Below are 18,080 nucleotides of genomic sequence, written 5' to 3'. Positions count from 1 at the left end.
TCTTGCTCTTGCTCAGGCTGAACTACTGACCTGTAATTGAACCTACCCCCTCGGCTTCCTATTGTGCTAGGCTTACAGGCACAAGCAGTAGTTTTTCTTTGATCTTGACTTTAATTAAATTAACCCATTGTTGGTTTTAAATTTAACCCATTTCTGGATATGAGATGATTCAACTTCAGATTTATAGGTGAATTACTTCTTTCTCGTGGAAACAGCAATCCCTGGTCCTCCCAAGGGAGAAGGCAACCATTTTATAAAGGGTAAGGGAGAAATAAAGTATTTATTTATTTATTTTATTGAGACAGAGTCTCACTTTATCACCCTCTGTAGAATGTTATGGCATCACAGCTCACAGCAACTTCAAACCCCTGGGCTTAAGTGATTCTCTTGCCTCAGCCTCCCAAGTAGCTGGGACTGCAGGCACCCACCACAATGCCCGGCTATTTTTTTTGTTGTAGTTGTCATTGTTGTTTAGCTGGCCTGGGCCGGGTTGGAACTGGCCACCCTTGGTGCATGTGGCTGGCACCAGTAACCACTGTGCTACAGGCGCGGAGCCATAGCTACCTTATTTAATGTACCTCAAAACCTAATTATTCATATAGTATATAAAAATACAAATGATGGTACTCACTAATGTAAGCTAACAAGTACACTATGGGCAGAACCCAGGGGATTACTGAACAAATTTTTTTTTTTTTTTAGACAGACTCTTGGGCTCAAGCGATTCTCTTGCCTGAGCCTCCTAAGTAGCTGGGACTACAGGCACCGCCACAATGCCGGGCTGTTTTTTAGAGACGGAGTCTCGGTCTAGCTCAGGCTGGTCTGGAACTCGTGAGCTCAGGTGATCCATCCACCTCAACCTCCCAGAGTGCTGGGATTACAGGTGTGAGCCACCGTGCCCAGTACACAAATTTTAATAAATTCAGCATGTGACAAATAAAATGGACAGAGACTCTAGGGAAGGAAAGTTTATTTTCAAGGATTTGTGCATACAATGGTGAATAAAAAATTGTATTTCATCTATAAAAAGGAGCTGACTTCATTCCACCTTGGCAAACAGGGTTTCTGGTAATGCCAGTTTGAATTTTAGGCAATACTGCTATCCCCATTCCTCCACCCCTAAAAAATCCCCCAGAGGAATAACTTCCTATAATTTTTATTTAAAAATACATGACACATCAATCAAAGTAATGAGTTAAACAAGTTTATGCTTATCTGCTTACATAAAGTCAAGAAATGAAATAAGCTGTGTATTTGTTTCCTGCTGTGAATTACCTTCACCTTGTGCACTTTTTGGTACTTTCTGGTATGAAGACATCTCAAAATATAACAACTCAAAAGTTTAGATCAAGATAAACTTGACTCAGGAGGCTGTAAAAATCAGTTTGAACTAGAACTGTGGAATGAAACTACTTTAAATATGAAGCAACTCTAAGCATCAAGCTTACAGACATTAACCCTATTAGAAAAGAAGTCATTAAAGCTACAAAATAGTAAGTGCAAAACATGCTGAACCTAGTTCCAGGGAGTGACATTCCCTTTGGCCAACATGTCCCAAACCCACAAGGTATAACTCTTCTTTCTTGTCCCATTAGACTTCCTTTCTGTCACGTGAAAAGTCCTCAGAAATGACAATGGAAAAATAGATGAATCATTGAAATTTACCCTGTGGACCAATTCCTGAAGAGGTAACAGCCACAACTCTGAGATGATTAGACATGTAGTGTTCACTTGATGACTTTCTATACTTCCAGAAACCCTCCAAACACTGGACTGCATATTTCAGAATCTAAACTTCTAGTAGCTTTTATTTTTTTGTCTGCTTACAAAAAACAATTTATTGCAACACAGGAATCAACCACAGCTAAGCTAACTTGTCAGCAGTTAAGTTTTACTATAGTGGACAGTTCAACTGGACAACTGACCTATGCTTACTCTTGCTTATAACAATTTAATTTTAGACTTAACTTTTTTTTAAATAGAGAAGTTCTAGATTTCATAAACCTAATAGCTGATCCTTTTGCAGATATAAGAAAAATGGAATGGAGAAATCTTCCCTGTGAATGTTAAGTCACTTAAAATGATTTGCTCAGGAGTTACTATACTCCATAGCAAAGACCTTTAATCTCGCTGACAAACCTGTTTTCCTTTACTTTAGGAAACACCCTCATTTTATTCATGGATCCTCTGTACAGTCCAAACATGCTAATGCATATCAACAACATTTCTCATTTGAATTTCTCATGTTCTTACCACAAATATCATAGAATTTTCAGAGACAACTAAAGAGTACTGCAATATGAAAAAAAATAAGAGTTGGCCAAGAAAAACAAGTATTCAACTAAAAATTGCCATAACAACCCAGACTTACACACAAAAAAGTCTGTATCTTTTATAACATGACAAAACTTCCATTTGACATTACAATAAATTCTTATACTAGATGAATTCACTAGGATATCAATCAACATACTAGATTTATTCTTCTTCTCTAACTGTAAATATATTAAGCAATTATTTTTTTCAATAGTTTCTTTCTCCCCTATTGGTGGCATTTCAAACTGAGCAACAGTATCTAGCGCTAAGTAATTTAGAAAACATAAAAAGACTTTAGCAAATACACGTAGTAAGAGTTGATTCATTTTCGTATGTCATTTGATTGAATGACATCTCCTTTTGGGGGTACTGATAACAAATTTTTTGTCTAAACCACTGCTTTCTGGTCTCATCACAGACAGATAATCGCAAATTTTATGTAGGCCCAGATTTTCTTGGCAAAACTCTTGAACTACCAGCACATAGCACAGCTACATCATCTGTTCTCTTTTTGCAACAGGACCATGTCTGTTGCTTATGCTCCCAGATGGGTATATGAAAGATAGATTTCCAAAGCCAAACAATTTCTTGGCATTGCATAATTCCTGTTTTCCACCTAGTACCCCTTCCCCAATTTGCCAGATCCAAATCAAACAGTAAAAAAAAACTCAAGCCTTGAAAATTATCTTTCTTCCCAAGAGGTCTGAACACAGCCTATTTCCTTCCCTAATGAACCTCATTTTGCAAAGACCCTACTGAAGGGCTGAAGAACAAAACAGGTGACAGGTTTTTAAGCAGAAGGTATGTAATCTTAACCATCGAGGAGTGTAATTTATCTGGACAATATATGCACTCTGCCAAAGACTGATTTACACACAGATCAAAGGAAGTTGGCTTTATAGAGTCCTCTGAAGCATATGTAATGTTCATGACTATAAGGAGTTTTCCTCACATGTGGCAGGGGCAGATACTGTGGTGTCATCCTGGAGACTGATGATTTTAGCTGAACTCTCCTACACTGGGTCCAGGCCTCCAACAGGTTCTTCATCCCTGTCCCCTTGGTTGGCAGTTGATGAGCTGGACACTTTGGAATTCATTTTATGAACAGGACGTAAAAGGCCATTACAACACAAGCAATTGCCACAGCAGCATGCAGCCTGGTTCCGATCACAGCAGCTAGCAGGCAAAGTAAAAAGAGAAAAAAACCACATGCTGCTCTTCACAAAAGTTCTCATTTTCTAAGTGATATTTTGAAATCTCTAGTCACAGATGAAGACATTTATCAAGGGTCTCAAGGACCTGGGAGTATTTTTGTTTGTTTGCTTGTTTGACAGAGTCTTGCTCTGTCATTCAGGCTGGAGTGCAGTAGTACAGTTAGAGCTCACTACAACCTCAAACTCCTGGGCTCAAGTGCTCTTGCCTCAGCCTCCTGAGTAGCTGGGATTACAGGCATGTGTCACCATGCCCAGTCAATTTTTTTTTATTTTTTGCAAAGACAAGGCCTTGAACTCCTGGCCTCAAGCAATCCTCCTGCCTTAGCCTTCCAAAATGCTGGGATTACAGGTGTAAGCCACTGTATCTGACCATATTTTGCCGTTTTCTGAAAAAAGATTTAGGTGAGGATTCCAGAAGAATGTTCCCAAAAGTAAAAGAAAAATAAAACTTAAAAGAGACTCTAATATATCCTTGATAGACAATCATCCAAAAACTTTTTTTTTTTTTTTGTAGAGACAGAGTCTCACTTTATGTCCCTCGGTAGAGTGCCGTGGCCTCACACAGCTCACAGCAACCTCCAACTCATGGGCTTAAGCGATTCTCTTGCCTCAGCCTCCCGAGTAGCTGGGACTACAGGCACCCGCCACAACGCCCGGCTATTATTTTGTTGCAGTTTGGCCGGGGCCGGGTTTGAACCTGCCACCCTCAGTATATGGGGCCCGCGCCTTACCGACTGAGCCACAGGCGCCGCCCCTTTTTTTTTCTTTTGAGACAGAGTCTCAGTTTGTTGCCCTTGGTAGAGTGCCATGGCATCACAGCTCCCAGCAACCTCAAACTCTTGGGCTCAAGCAATTCTCTGCTTCAACCTCCTGAGTAGGTGGGACTATAGGCACCCACCACAATGCCCAGCTATTTTTTTTTGTTTGTTTGTTTGTAAGAGACGGGGGTCTGGCTCTTGCTTAGGTTGGTCTTGAACCCATGAGTTCAGGCAATCCACCCGCCTTAGCCTCCCAGAGTGCTAGGATTATAGCCATGAGCCACTGTGCCTGGACCATAAAAATTTTTAATGGGGGGTGGCGCCTGTGGCTCAGTGAGCAGGACGCCGGCCCCATATACCGAGGGTGGCGGGTTCAAACCCAGCCCCGGCCAAACTGCAACAAAAAAAAAAAAAAGAAAATGAAAAAAAAACAAACCGAAAGAGAAAAAAAAAAAATTTTAATGGGAAAAATATTTCTCCCACTGAAGGGAAAAATTTCAGCCCAGCCTAAAATTGTTTAATGTGTATACTTTTTATTCCATGGAGAATACTAAAATTACATGGGTGTTAAAATAAACAATTATGTTTATTTTTATTTTATTTTACTTTTTTGAGACAAGAGTCTTACCATGTCACCCTTGGTAGAGCGCTATGGCATCACAGCTCACAGCAACCTCAAACTCTTGGACTTAAGCAATTCTCTTGTCTCAGCCTCCCAAGTAGCTGGGACTATAGGTGCCCGCCATAACGCCTGGCTATTTTTTTGTTACAGTTGTCATTATTGTTTAGCTGGCCCTGGCTGGTTTTGAACCCACCAGCCTCGGTGTATGTGGCTGGCATTGTAACCACTGTGCTACCAGCGCTAAACCAACAATTATGTTTTTAAATAACAGCAAATTTTTACATTTACCTCTTCTCTCAACTTTGCAAAATGATTATTTAATTTTGCAGACTGTCAGGCTCAGGGATTTTTTTCTGAAAGTGAAGCCAAATGCCAGGCTCAGTGGCTTATGCCTGTAATCTTAGCACTCTGGGAGACTGAAGCAGGTGGATTGCTTATGCTCAGGAGTTCAAGACCATCTCTGAACAAGAGTGAGACCCCATCTTTACTAAAATAGAAGAAACTAGCCAGGCGTTGTGATGAGCACTTGTAGTTCCAGCTACTTGGGAGGCTGAGGCAAGAGGATCCTTTGAGCCTAAGATCTTAAAGTTGTTGTGAGCTATGACACCAGGGCACTCTATCCAGGGAGCAACAGAGTAAGACTCTATCTCAGAAAAAATATAAAAAACAAAAGAGATAACAAATACAATCCCAAACCATCCCATCCCCCACTTTCTAGCACCACACTGTCGAAAGAGATTGCAATCTCCTCTCCCTACCAGACATGGCCTTACCTTTGTAAAACACACCCCAAACACCCTTCTTCTCTGATAGCAGCCAGGTTTTGAGACGAGGTACTTTCTTGAAGTAGGCACAGGTGCAAACAAAGAGCAAACCAAACACCAGAATCCCATCCAAGGAGTATACTGTTACATAAAGAAGAAAAGAAAATCTTTGGTTTGGATCTACCTTGTGACAGGCAATCCCCTGAACTCTCAGGAAGACAGAGTGTGATAGGATAACAAAATGATAACCTCAAGTGGGAATGCCAACACTTGACAGAAGGGAACCAAAGTCCTAGGACTAACTAGGTTAATTTATTGCTTCCAAAAAATTCTTGTAGACATCCATCCCCTTTACAACAAATTCACTGCTCCCCTTACCTTTCAAGAAGCCAGAAAGCCTGGATAGAGTACATCAATTTATGTGGATGGAATTAGCTTCCCAGAAACAACTAATGTTGGCAATAGTTGAAAGAGGTGTAAGAATTCTTGGAGACTGAGCACAGAGAATTAAACATGTTGTTGTTATAAATCATTTATGATAAATGATAAAGGAGAGCTAGATATTTAGCCAATTCTGTCAGATCTGCATCTGTTGACTAAAAATCTGTTGCAAGAGTTAAAATCCATGTGATTACAATTTTCCTATACTTATCTTACATCTTATCATAGTATTCTACTTACAAACCAAATTTCTGCCAGAATAATAAGAGATTCTTGTAAAAAAAAAAATTAAGAGTTCAACAAAGTAGAAAACTTTAAGCTCTCTATTTCTTACAGATGTAAACCAATCTATTTCGTGTACAGGTAAGCACAATGAATCACAGCAAGAAAAGATATTAGAACACAACAGTGAGGAAAATGACTAAAATTTATTCAGCAATTACTATGTGTCAGAATGCTCTCTTATTTCCTGGTTCAGATTTTATCTTGCTTTAGGTGATGTCCCTTCTCTTACTGTGCTTAGCATCCAGAGGCCTCTAACTTCCCAGGAAGCTCTAAATGAATATGACATACAGGGTGCTATTTTTAACTGCATGTGAACTTTATGGCCACCCTGTATAACTGGTGTCTGCCAATTCTAGACCACACTACCTACCTCTTCCTCCAGTAAACTGTCCCACAACTGTCACTAAGAAAGGATACTGTAAATCAATACACTAAGTTTTTTTGAGGTACTATACCTTTACACTACTCTTATTCTCCCATAAGTTTTTGCAGACAAGACCAAAATTCACAAGGAAGTGAAATTTGAGTCTCCAGTAGTAGGTCAATAGACAAGGGACCTTTGAGCAATGCTTTCTTGAGACCCTCAATCATACTGCCTAAAAGGCTTTCTCTTCTCCTTTCTCGTGGGCTGACTAAAGGTTCTGTTTGGAAATGTTTATAAAAAGCTTGAAGAGGTCTGGAAAATTAGGTCAGATAAACAGGGTGACAACTGCCACATCATTTAGAAGAGGCAGTGTCCAAATCCATCCCTTGCAACACTAGCCGGGGGTCCAGACCGGATCACCCACTTAGAACTTCATAAACAAGGGTAGGCTTCCCAGCATTTTCTCAAAACAAGGGGAACTTTTGGGAGGTCTACATTCACCTACTCCCAAAAGTGTAGGATTTTATATTCTCTATGATTTCTCAGTCCTCTCAACAAGCCTACTGTCTGAAAGTATAAGAACGTAGTGGGCCGGATGGAGGATCCTCTCCCCTGTGTCTACACAGCAGTTCTACGGGGACTGGGCTTCCCAAGGGCCAGAACTTCTAGGAAAGAGAACAGGGAAAGTAAAGGACAGGGAGCGAAGATTCGAGGTGTGGACACGACAGGCACTAAGGGTTAGGGGGTCCTAGATGGATACAGGAAGGGGGCATCCATGGAGTGGTTGGTATAGGGAACACAAGTTAGGGGGGCCGAGAGGCCAGGCGGGGCTGGACTGGGAGGGGGCGGGGAGAACCGCCACGTCAGTCTCGGCCCCGCCCGCCACGTTTCCCCCAAGTCCTTCACTCCCACCCTCCACTCAGGGCACCAGCTCTCACCGTTCGTCATGGCGGCTGGGCCTGGACCTAGATAGAAAGTCTGGGTTCAGCGGTGATAGCGCCGAGGGCTGGGAAACCCGACTCCCGCTTGACACTTCCCGATCCGGGCCGCGGTGACGGGCAGGAGCCGCAGCACGCAGGCGCAGGGGGCTGTAGGTGCGTGCCGAATGCTATCGGGAGTGGCTAGCCGATTGCCGAACTAGAGAAGATGCGTGCTTACGTAAGGCAAAAAGAACCTACGCCCTCGGCTTCCTGCGTGGCCATGGTAACCAAGTAGCTTTTGAGTGGAGCTGCAAAGTTAGCTCCGGAGTGCAACCTGACGGGTTCGCGTCATGCTGGGGTGACCTCGCTACGTTAGCCAGACATCGGGGATATCTGCACATCTATTCTCTGATGACACTTTGACAAGGTGACAAAAAACATCGCCAGTCTAATGATGGGGTTAGGGAGGAGGACACAAAACTACGAGATTTGTAAACGGAAATCCTTAACTGCACACAATTCGCCTGCTTTATTTGAATCCGAGAGAAAGTGCAACACTGAGTCTTCCGAGGCAGAAATTCTAAGGTTACCTACCAGCCTGAGATGGTTGCCTAGGACCTAAAGTGGCTCTGCTCCTCTCTGCAACAGTGCCATCTGCTGGCTGCGGCCTGCTTGGTTACCCAGAAGAAAAGCAGGCAACGCAGCCTTCTAGAAGTTGGGGTGGAGAGACAAGCCAAAAAAAAGTCTAATGCGGGAGAGAATCTTTGAGAAAATATGGATAAGTGCATATGCAAAAAACGAATGGAAGATGTACGGAACAAAATCTCAAAATCTTATACAAGGGCAGACAACCCCTCAGATTACATGGGTGTGCATACCCACCCAGACAAATCCCTCCCCTGCCCAAAGAACTGCTTCAGACCACTCAAAAACAAAACAGAACAAAAATCACTATTGCCTAGGTCCTTGAACCTTTCATCAATTGCTGTCTAAAGCACCAGCAGCATCAGCACTAGAATCATCACTAGCAGCTGAGTGTCCAATCCCCACACCAAGGCTGGATAAAAGCCCAAAACATTCCTAACCAGGTCCTAAACATATTTACGTTCACTAATTTAGAATGAATTATATGGTTCACCGCCATCTCAAAAAGCTTAATCTTCTTTGAATATTGTGGAACTGCACTATCTTCACTGATCTTCTCCCAGTTGATTGTTCTTTTTATCCAGGTTCTTCTTCTACCAATATACAGGTATTAATAAAATACCCTCCCCCTTTTTTGATCATTATTAACTCAGTTGGTGACCTATTCTGCTCAAAGGCTTCAACTATTGCTTTTATTCAGAGTTCATAATTTGATGTCCTACCGAAGCTCCTTGCCTACATTTCTTTTGTTCATGTTTTTATTTCTACTGCACAACTGTCATCAACAGTTCTACATTTCTAATAAATGTTCTGACATCTACAGTATTTGTTTAAAGCCAAACTTATTTCCCTCTGACTTCCCAGTTTCTATGATTAATATCCCTCTTCCCTAATCACTAAGTTAAAAATGTGTAAATTTTGAATTTTTCCCAATTATTATTCAAATTGCCCCCTTTTAAATCCTACAGCCTTCACGTTAGTGACTTTACAGCTTTAGTCTTCCTTAAGCATCAATTATATCCTCACAACAATGAAGACTGACACTTTTATAACATTTTCACATTTCCAAAGCAAACACACTTGGTTATATTATTTAATCCTTACGACTACCTTAATATTCCTAATTTAGAAATAAAGAGGTTTGGGGTAAGGACTTCCCAGTATACACTTGATCTTAGCCAAAAGGCGGGGAAGCAATAGGACTTCCCAGGATAACACACAATAATTCTGGTGTTCTGAACTCACAACTAGAAATTTTTTTTCACACCACAACTGCTGCTTCCTTTAACAGCAATTACTGCCTGCTGAATAACATCTGACTCCTTAGCTTGCTAATCAAGGCCTTCTGGCAACATTTTCTACTGTCCCTTCAGTAGATGTTAAGCTTTTGTTGCGAAAAGAGCATTCTATGTTCTTCAGATACAGTCTTTTCTTATCTTTGCTAATGCCATTCACTTTTTGGAGATAACTTTTTTTATATTGCTTGGGATTCATTGAGGGTACAAAGAATTAGGTTACACTGATTGCATTTGTTTTTTTTTTTGTTTGTTTGTTTGTTTGTTTTTTTGGCCGGGGCTGGGTTTGAACCCGCCACCTCCGGCATATGGGACCGGGGCCCTACTCCTTGAGCCACAGGCACCGCCCAAGGGGCTTTTTTGTTTTGTTTTGTTTTGTTTGCAGTTTTTGGCAGGGGCTGGGTTTGAACCCACCACCTCCGGCATATGGGGTGCCCTACTCCTTTGAGCCACAGGCACAACCCTGATTGCATTTGTTAGGAAAAGACAGGAGTGCCATATACCAGGAGCCCCCATCCCCCTCCCTCCTCCCCTCTCCTTGCTACCCTCCCCCCACGTTGTATTGGATCACCTACTGGCTTCATATTAGAATTGAGTACATTGGATTCTTGCTTCTCCATTCTTGTGATGCTTTACTAAGAAGAATGTGTTCCATCTCAATCCAGGTTAATACAAAGGATGTAAAGTTTCTATCATTTTTTTTTTTTTTGAGACAGAGTCTCACTGTTGCCCTCAATAAAGTGCTGTGGCGTCCCAGCTCACAGCAACCTCAAACTCTTGGGCTTAAGCGATTCTTTTGCCTCAGCCTCCCAAGTAGCTAGGACTATAGGCACCCACCACAATGCCGAGCTATTTTTTTGTTACAGTTGTTTAGCTGGCCTGTGCCGGGTTTGAACCCACCACCTTCAGTGTATGTGGCTGGTGCCGTAACCACTGTGCTATGGGCGCCGAGTCAAGTTTTTAATGGCTGAATAGTATTCCACGGTATACATATACCACGGCTTGTTAAACCATTCCTGGGTTGGTGGACATTTAGGTTGTTTCCATATTTTGGTAATTGTAAATTCAGCTGCGACAAAGTCTAGTGCAAATTTATGGTAAAATGTAGGGTTTTTTTTTCTTCTGGGTAGATGCCTAGTAATGGGATGCAGGATCAAAGGGAGATCTAATTTGAGTTCTTTGAAGATTCTCCATACTTTCTTCCAAAGAGATTGTATTAGTTTGCAGTCGTATGAAATAACTTTATCTCCCCCATTTTTTTACTAAGATAAAAACCTCTTCAATTTTTGTCAAGCTCTGAAAGATAATTCTTTTTAGTTGGTGTTGTGGTATTCCTAGCTACTCAGGAGGCTGAGGCAAGAAGATTGCTTGAGCCCAAGAGTTTGAGGTTGCTATGAGCTGTGACACCAGAACACTCTACTGAGGGCAACAAAGTGAAACTGTGTCTCAAAAAAAAAATTAATAATAATTCTTCCTCTTTAACCACTCTTTTTTTTTTTCTTTTGAGACAGGCCTCAAGCTGTCGCCCTGGGTAGAGTGCTATGGCATCACAGCTCACAGCAACCTCCAACTCCTGGGCTCAGCTCAAGCGAGTCTCCTGCCTCAGCCTCCCAAGCAGTTGGGACTACAGGCACCCGCCACAATGCCCAGCTATTTTTTTGGTTGCAGCCATCATTGTTGCTTGGCAGGTCTGGGCTGGATTCGAACCTGCCAGCTCAGGTGTATGTGGCTGGCGCCTTAGCCGCTTGAGCCACAGGCACCAAGCCACCTCTTTAACCACTCTTAGAGATTAAAAATAATGTTTAAGGGTGGTACCCATAGCTCAGTGGGTAGGGTGCAGGTCACATACAAAGAGTGTGCCCAGTTTGAACCTAGCCAGGGCCTGCTAAAACAACAACAACAACAAAGATAGCTGGGCATCGTGGTGGAGCCTGTAGTCCCCACTACTTGGAAGGCTGAGGCAAGAGAACCACTTAAGCCCATGAGTTGGAGGTTTCTGTGAGCTGTGACACCACAGCACTCTACCCAGAGCAACAGCTTGAGACTGTCTCTAAATAAATTAACAAATAAATAACCAAATTAGTAAATAAATAGTTTAAGGATAAAGAAATTAAAGTTTAAGAACTAGGAAGAGTGATTAATGGGCAAATCACTGTTTTAAAGGACAGTGATAGTGTACAAGCTCTTATTCTGATTAAGTAATTTTTTATTCTACTCAAAATTTATTCTTTTCTGTGTCTTTCCCCGTAAGTCTCTCTTCCTACTTCCTGTTACTCTTACATTTACTTCCTTTCTTCTTTCTCCACCATACTTTTTTCCTTTTCAGGTTTTATAAAGTATCTTACCTTTTTTTTTTTGTAGAGACAGAGTCTCACTGTACGGCCCTCGGGTAGAGTGCCGTGGCGTCACATGGCTCACAGCAACCTCTAACTCTTGGGCTTACGCGATTCTCCTGCCTCAGCCTCCCGAGCAGCTGGGACTACAGGCACCCGCCACAAGGCCCGGCTATTTTTCTGTTGCAGTTTGGCCGGGGCTGGGTTTGAACCCGCCACCCTCGGCATATGGGGCCGGCGCCCTACTCACTGAGCCACAGGCGCCGCCCTATCTTACCTTTTTTTATTGAATGGCATGAATTTCACTTGGTTTTTATTTCCAAATTCGTCGTATCAAGAATTTTATTTTAGCTTTTTAGAGTCACGGTTTCACTCTATCACCCAGGCTGACGTGCAATGAGACCAGATCAAAGCTGAGGCAGGAGGATTGCTAGAGACCAGGAGGTGGGAGGCCAGCCTGAGCAGCCTAGCAAGACCCAATCTCTACAAACAAAAGTTTTTTAATTAGCCCAGTGTGGTAGTGTACCTCTGTAGTCCTACATACTCAGGGAGCTGAGGTGGGAGCATTGCTGGAGCCCAGGAGTTTGAGGTTACATTGAGCTATTCTGGGTCACTGCACTCCAGCCTGGGCAACAGAGCTAGACCCTGTCTTTAGAATAAATAAGTATTGACTGGTGTGGTGGCTTATATCTGTAATCTTACCACTCTGGGAGGCTGAGACGAGAGGATTGCTCGAGCTCAAAAGTTTAAGACCAGCCTGAGCAATGAAGTGAGACCCCCGTCTCTACTAAAAATAGAAAAAATTAGCTGGGCATTGTGGCGGGAAGCTACTCGGGAAGCTGAAGCAGGAAATTTCTTGAGCCTAAGAGTTTGAAGCTGCTGTGAGCTAGGCTGACATCATGGCACTCTATCCTTGGACCAATAGAGTGAGACTCTGTCAGGGAAAAAAAAAATCTTTATCTCTCCAGGGTACTGAATAATAAATAAATGAATAAAAATAAAATAAAACAAAAAATCCTGATGATCAAAGAAGGCACACGGGTGAAATCACATAGCTAGTTAGAATTCAAACCCAGGTCTGTCTTCAAAGCTCCCTTCTTGTTATCACATTGCTTCAAATTACTGTGCTTTCCACTGATTCTGATCCTTGATAATTTTGTTACAAGTATTAATGTTTCTGTTATCCTAAAAAGCCTCACTGCCACCCATCCTCTGCAGTCTCAACTCACATCAGGCAAAACCTAGGTCACTGGCTGTTGTAGCCCAACTGCAAAGAAATAAATACAGCCCCACTGGACACTCAATTCACAGTCTTTGCTCAGTTCATTTTAGCCTACCCTGGAGAACTGGCAATTGTTGCCAAACGCTTGTCAGTCAAGAACAGTGGCTTGTTTGTTAGGGTTGTTGTGGTCATTGTGGCGAACACTAATCAGTCATGGGGACCTCAACTATGGCATTCTGGTTTAACCAAAGAGTGAGTTCAGTCCCAAAGGCATAACTTAGAACAATACCTTCATTTGAATTACAACATACTTGAGAAGGGATGTCAAACAGGGATTAATTTATGCTACAGATATATGTTCCAGAACTTCTGTGTCTGAGGAATGTGCTAACCTCCGGGAGCTCAAGGATGAATAAAAAGCAGACTCTGTTCTTAATCAGTTTGAAAATTTAGTACAAAAAGACAAGCCATGTGGATAAATAACCAGAAAATACAGTAGAAAGGGAGAAATGTCAAAGGAAAATGAAAACTCCGTGCTGTGGGAAAAGGAGAAACTGCTTTCAGCTGGAGAGTTCAGGGAAAGCTTTGTTGAGGAGCAGACATTTTAGCTGGGCCTGAAAGGCATGGAGCATTTTAATAGGCAGAAAAGAAAAGTATTCAAGTGGGGAAGGAATACAGTGACGATCAAAAGCCTGGGGAAGGAAAGTACAAAATAAGTTTGGGGTATAAGACATCCTTTCTCTTCTCTTTCACTACCTAACTCCCATTCATTTCTCAATTAAAATCTCACTTGCTCAAAGGAGGCTTCTCTGACCTTTCAGGTCTCTTTCGCCCATCATAAACTTCCAAAACATACAATATGTACTGAGTTCAGGTTCCCGTACCATATTGTAAGGTTCATTTGCATTGTTTGCCATTTTATCCATGGTCCCCTAGCAAGTGCTGAACATTTTGCAGGTGCTTGATAAATATTTATTGCATAAATAATTGAACAAGGCCCTGTGGAACTGGAATGTAGAGTTCATGAAGGAGAACAGCAGAAGATAATGATGAGGCTCGGCGCACATAGCACAGTGGTTATGGGGCCAGCCACATACACTAAGGCTGGCGGGTTCGAACCTGGCCCAGGCCTGCTAAACAATAATGACAACGGCAACAAAAAATAGCTAGGCATTGTGGTGGGTGCCTGTAGTCTCAGCTACTTGGGAGACTGAGGCAAGAGAATCGCTTAAGCCCAAGAGTTTGAGGTTGCTGTGAGCTGTGACACTACAGCTCTTTACCAAGGGTGACATAGTGAGACTGTCTCAAAAAAAAAAAAAGATGATTATGATGTAAGGTAGGCTCTTGAATAAAAAAGCTAACATGTTTACCACATGCCAGATGCTACCCAAAACGCTGTATGGAAGTCAACACATCTAAGTCTCATATAACCTCGGTTTTTTTTTTTGAGACAGAGTCTATGTCACCCTCAGTTGAGTGCTGTAACATCACAGCTCACAACAACCTCAAACTCTTGGGCTTAAGAGATCCCTTTGCCTTGGCTTCCCGAGTAGCTGGGACTACAGGCGCCCACCACAACGCCCAGCTATTTTTTGTTGTTGTTGTTGTTGTTGTTGCAGTTGTCGTTGTTTAGCTGGCCCAGGCTGGATTTGAACCCGCCAGCCTCAGTGTATGTGACCAGCACCATAACCACTGTGCTACTGGCATGGAGCCAAACCTGTTTTGTTTTTTTTGTTATTTTGGAGACAAAGTCTCAAGCTGTCACCCTGTGTATAGTGCCCTGGCATCATAGCTCACATCAACCTCCAACTCTTGGGCTTAAGTGATTCTCTTGCCTCAGGTTTTCTATTTTTAGTAGACATGGAGTAGGTCTCACTTTTTGCTCAGGCTGGTCTTGAACTCGTGAGTTCAACCAATCCACCCGCCTCAGCCTCCCAGAGTGTTAGGATTACAGCGTGAGCCACTGGACCTGGCTATATAACCTAGTATTACCCCCATCTCACAGATGAGGAAATGGGAAAGCACCAAGAAGTCAAGTAAGTTGTCTCCAGGAAGGTACCACAGCTGATTAGGAATATAGCTAGGATTCCAAACTCAACCCATCTGAATTCAGAGCCTGAATATTTAACCAAGGAATGTGGGCATTATTTGAGAAACAAGCAAATGGTTAAGACTGCATAAGATTCCATGCTCGCTTCGGCAGCACATATACTAAAATTGGAACGATACAGAGAAGATTAGCATGGCCCCTGCGCAAGGATGACACGCAAATTTGTGAAGCTAAAAAAAAAAAAAAGACTGCATAAGATTCCAAGAAGGAAAAGGTATCTCAGTAAATAAAAAGATAAATTTATTTATTTAAAAAACTTTTTTGAAAGACTGAATAAGATTGTTGTAGAAATTCTGAAAACTTTTTTTTGAGACAGAGTCTCGCTCCATCACCCCCTGGTTTAAGTGCTATAACATCACAGTTCACAGCAACCCCAAACTCTTGGGCTTAAGCAATCCTCCTGCCTCAGCCTCTCAAGTAGCTGGCACTACAGGTGCCCACCATAGCTCCCACCTAGTTTTTCTATTTTTGGTAGAGATGGGGGTTTCACTCTTGCTCAGGCTGGCCTCAAACTCCTGAGCTCCAGGGATCTACCTCCCTCGGTCTTCTGCAGTACTAGGGTTACAGGTGTGAGCCACAATGGTTGGTCTCTGAAAGTCATTTTAAAACATTATTTCATCCATGGTTTGCTTTTTTTGTTTTGTTTTGTTTTTAATTTGGACAGTCTCACTATGTCGCCCTGGGTAGAGTACCATGGCATCACAGCTCACAGCAACCTCAAACTCTTTCCTGGGCTTAAGCAATTCTCTTGCCGCTTGCCTGCCAAGTAGCTGGGACTATAGGCACCCGCCACAATGCCCGGTTATTTTTTTGTTGTTGCAGTTGTCATTGTTGTTCAGCTGGCCTGGGCTGGGTTTGAACCCGCCAGCCTCGGTGCATGTGGCTGGTGCCATAACCACTGTGCTACAGGTGCCAATCCATACTTCATCAATGTTTTAAAGTGGAAGGTGGAGGAGTGGCAATGGAAGTAGGAGGTGGGACCGACTGCAAAGCTTCTGTCTAGATTTATAATCTGATTGGTGCTACCTGCCTGTCCTCCCCCATCCCATCACTAATACACATCTCGAGCCCACTGCCCAATCCTCTATTTTCCTCATTTCTGATCATTGTAACTCTGCCATTCCTTCTGAATTATTCTCACACAACTCAGCTCTACTCCTCCCTTCTATCAAATACACCTGTCTGCTTCTCTGCTGACTCAATTTTTTTTGTTTTTTTTTTTGTGAACAAATCTCTTTAGCCATTAACCTTTTCTTTAAAAGCTTATCCACTTTTTTGCTACAATGAAAACCTGGCTTTTCTGAGCAGTAAGCTCAATGTCTAGGACAAGTTTAAAGTTCACTAATGAATAATGAATCACTTCAGTAATCATTAATTCAAAGTCTGCTTTTCCTTGATCCTACTGTCTTCTTGAGGCTACTTTCCTCTCTTTACTTTTCTACCCTTCAGTATCCAACTATATACTGTCAACCTAAAAGGGAGAGGCTGAGACACAAAATTAAAGAGTTTACGTGAGCTAACGTGAGGACAGCTGCCCAGAAGACTCAGCCCTAAGTAACCTTGGATATGAGCGCCATTCAGCCTTTGTTATAAGCAGTTTTTTTTTTCATGGCTGCCAGGTAGAATTGTACAAGCAGTTTTTTAAAGGTATAAAAGAAGGACAGGGAGTGGTCTCATACAAAGTTGTCAGGAATTCTCACTGGTTTACAGAAGTAACATGGATTCGTGATTGGCTATACATTGTTAAGCTGTAGGTGTGGGTTATAGTGCCCAGTGTGACATTATTAGGTTAATTTAAAGCTACTTGTAGCAGTAGCAAGCAGTTTCAAGAGATGAATACATATCTCAAAAGGGGGAGAAGGCAATTAGGGTGTGATTTCTGTCTCTCTCTCTCTCTTTTTTTTTTTATAAAGTATTGTAGCACTGTACTTTATTTTTATTTATTTTATTTTATTTTTGCAGTTTTTGGCCGGGGCTGGGTTTGAACCCGCCACCTCCAGCATATGGGGCCAGCGCTCTACCCCTTTGAGCCACAGACGCGGCCCTCTCTTTTTTTTTTTTTCGAGACAGAATCTCACTTTGTCACTCAGTCTCACTCAGTAGAGTGCCATAGTGTCATAGTTCACAGCAACCTCAAACTCTTGGGCTCAAGTGATTCTCTTGCCTCAGCCTCCAGAGTAGCAGGGACTACAGGTGCCAGCCATAATGCCTGGATATTTTTAGAGATGGGGATCTCGCTCTTGCTCAGGCTGGGGTCAAATCTGTGAGCTCAGGTAATCCTCCAGCCTTGGCCTCCCAAGTGCTAGGATTATAGGTGTGAGCCACCTCACCTGGCTTCTGTTTCATTTTAATTTCTCTTTGGACCCTATAATTTTTTTTTTAAAGACACAGGGTCTTACTTTACTGCCCAGGCTGGAATACAGCAGTACAATCATAGTTCACATTAACCTTGAAGCCCTGGGCTCATATACAATCTTCCTATCTCAGCCTCCCAATAGCTGGAACCACAGAAATGTGCCATCACGCTCAGCTAATTTTTAAATATTTTATAGTGATGGGGTCTCACATATTGGTGTGCCTCCCAAAGCTGTGGGATTGAAGGCTGGGCAAGGTGGTTTATGCCTGTAATCCTAGTACTCTGGGAGGCCAAGGTGGGAGGATCACTTCAGCTCAGGAGTGCGAAACTAGCCTGTGTAAGAATAAGATGTTGTCTGTACTAAAAAAAAGTAGAAATAGTAGTCAGGTGTTGTGGCAGGAGCCTGTAATGGCAGCTACTTGGAGGCTGAGGCAA

At 42.4% G+C, this 18,080-nt stretch overlaps 1 protein-coding gene and 1 non-coding gene across 2 annotated transcripts; one reads left to right on the top strand and one right to left on the bottom strand.

The window, feature by feature from the left end:
* Positions 1-955: 955 nt before the first annotated feature.
* On the bottom strand, positions 956-7,849 carry TMEM167B (transmembrane protein 167B). The gene is made up of 3 exons (XM_053592043.1): positions 7,703-7,849; positions 5,684-5,815; positions 956-3,492 (listed from the first exon to the last, which is right to left on the bottom strand). The coding sequence occupies exons 1-3, from the start codon at positions 7,710-7,712 to the stop codon at positions 3,410-3,412; spliced, it is 225 nt and encodes a 74-aa protein (XP_053448018.1). The 5' UTR covers positions 7,713-7,849; the 3' UTR covers positions 956-3,409.
* Positions 7,850-15,366: 7,517 nt separating this feature from the next.
* On the top strand, positions 15,367-15,473 carry LOC128586918 (U6 spliceosomal RNA). Its single transcript, XR_008380375.1, has one exon. It is a non-coding gene; the product is annotated as a U6 spliceosomal RNA (small nuclear RNA).
* Positions 15,474-18,080: the final 2,607 nt, after the last annotated feature.

The sequence above is a fragment of the Nycticebus coucang genome, chromosome 5 (assembly GCF_027406575.1).
Source record: "Nycticebus coucang isolate mNycCou1 chromosome 5, mNycCou1.pri, whole genome shotgun sequence".
Taxonomy (NCBI): Eukaryota; Metazoa; Chordata; class Mammalia; order Primates; family Lorisidae; genus Nycticebus; species Nycticebus coucang.
Note: the sequence above shows the minus strand (reverse complement) of the source record. Positions and strands in the feature narration are given on the sequence as shown.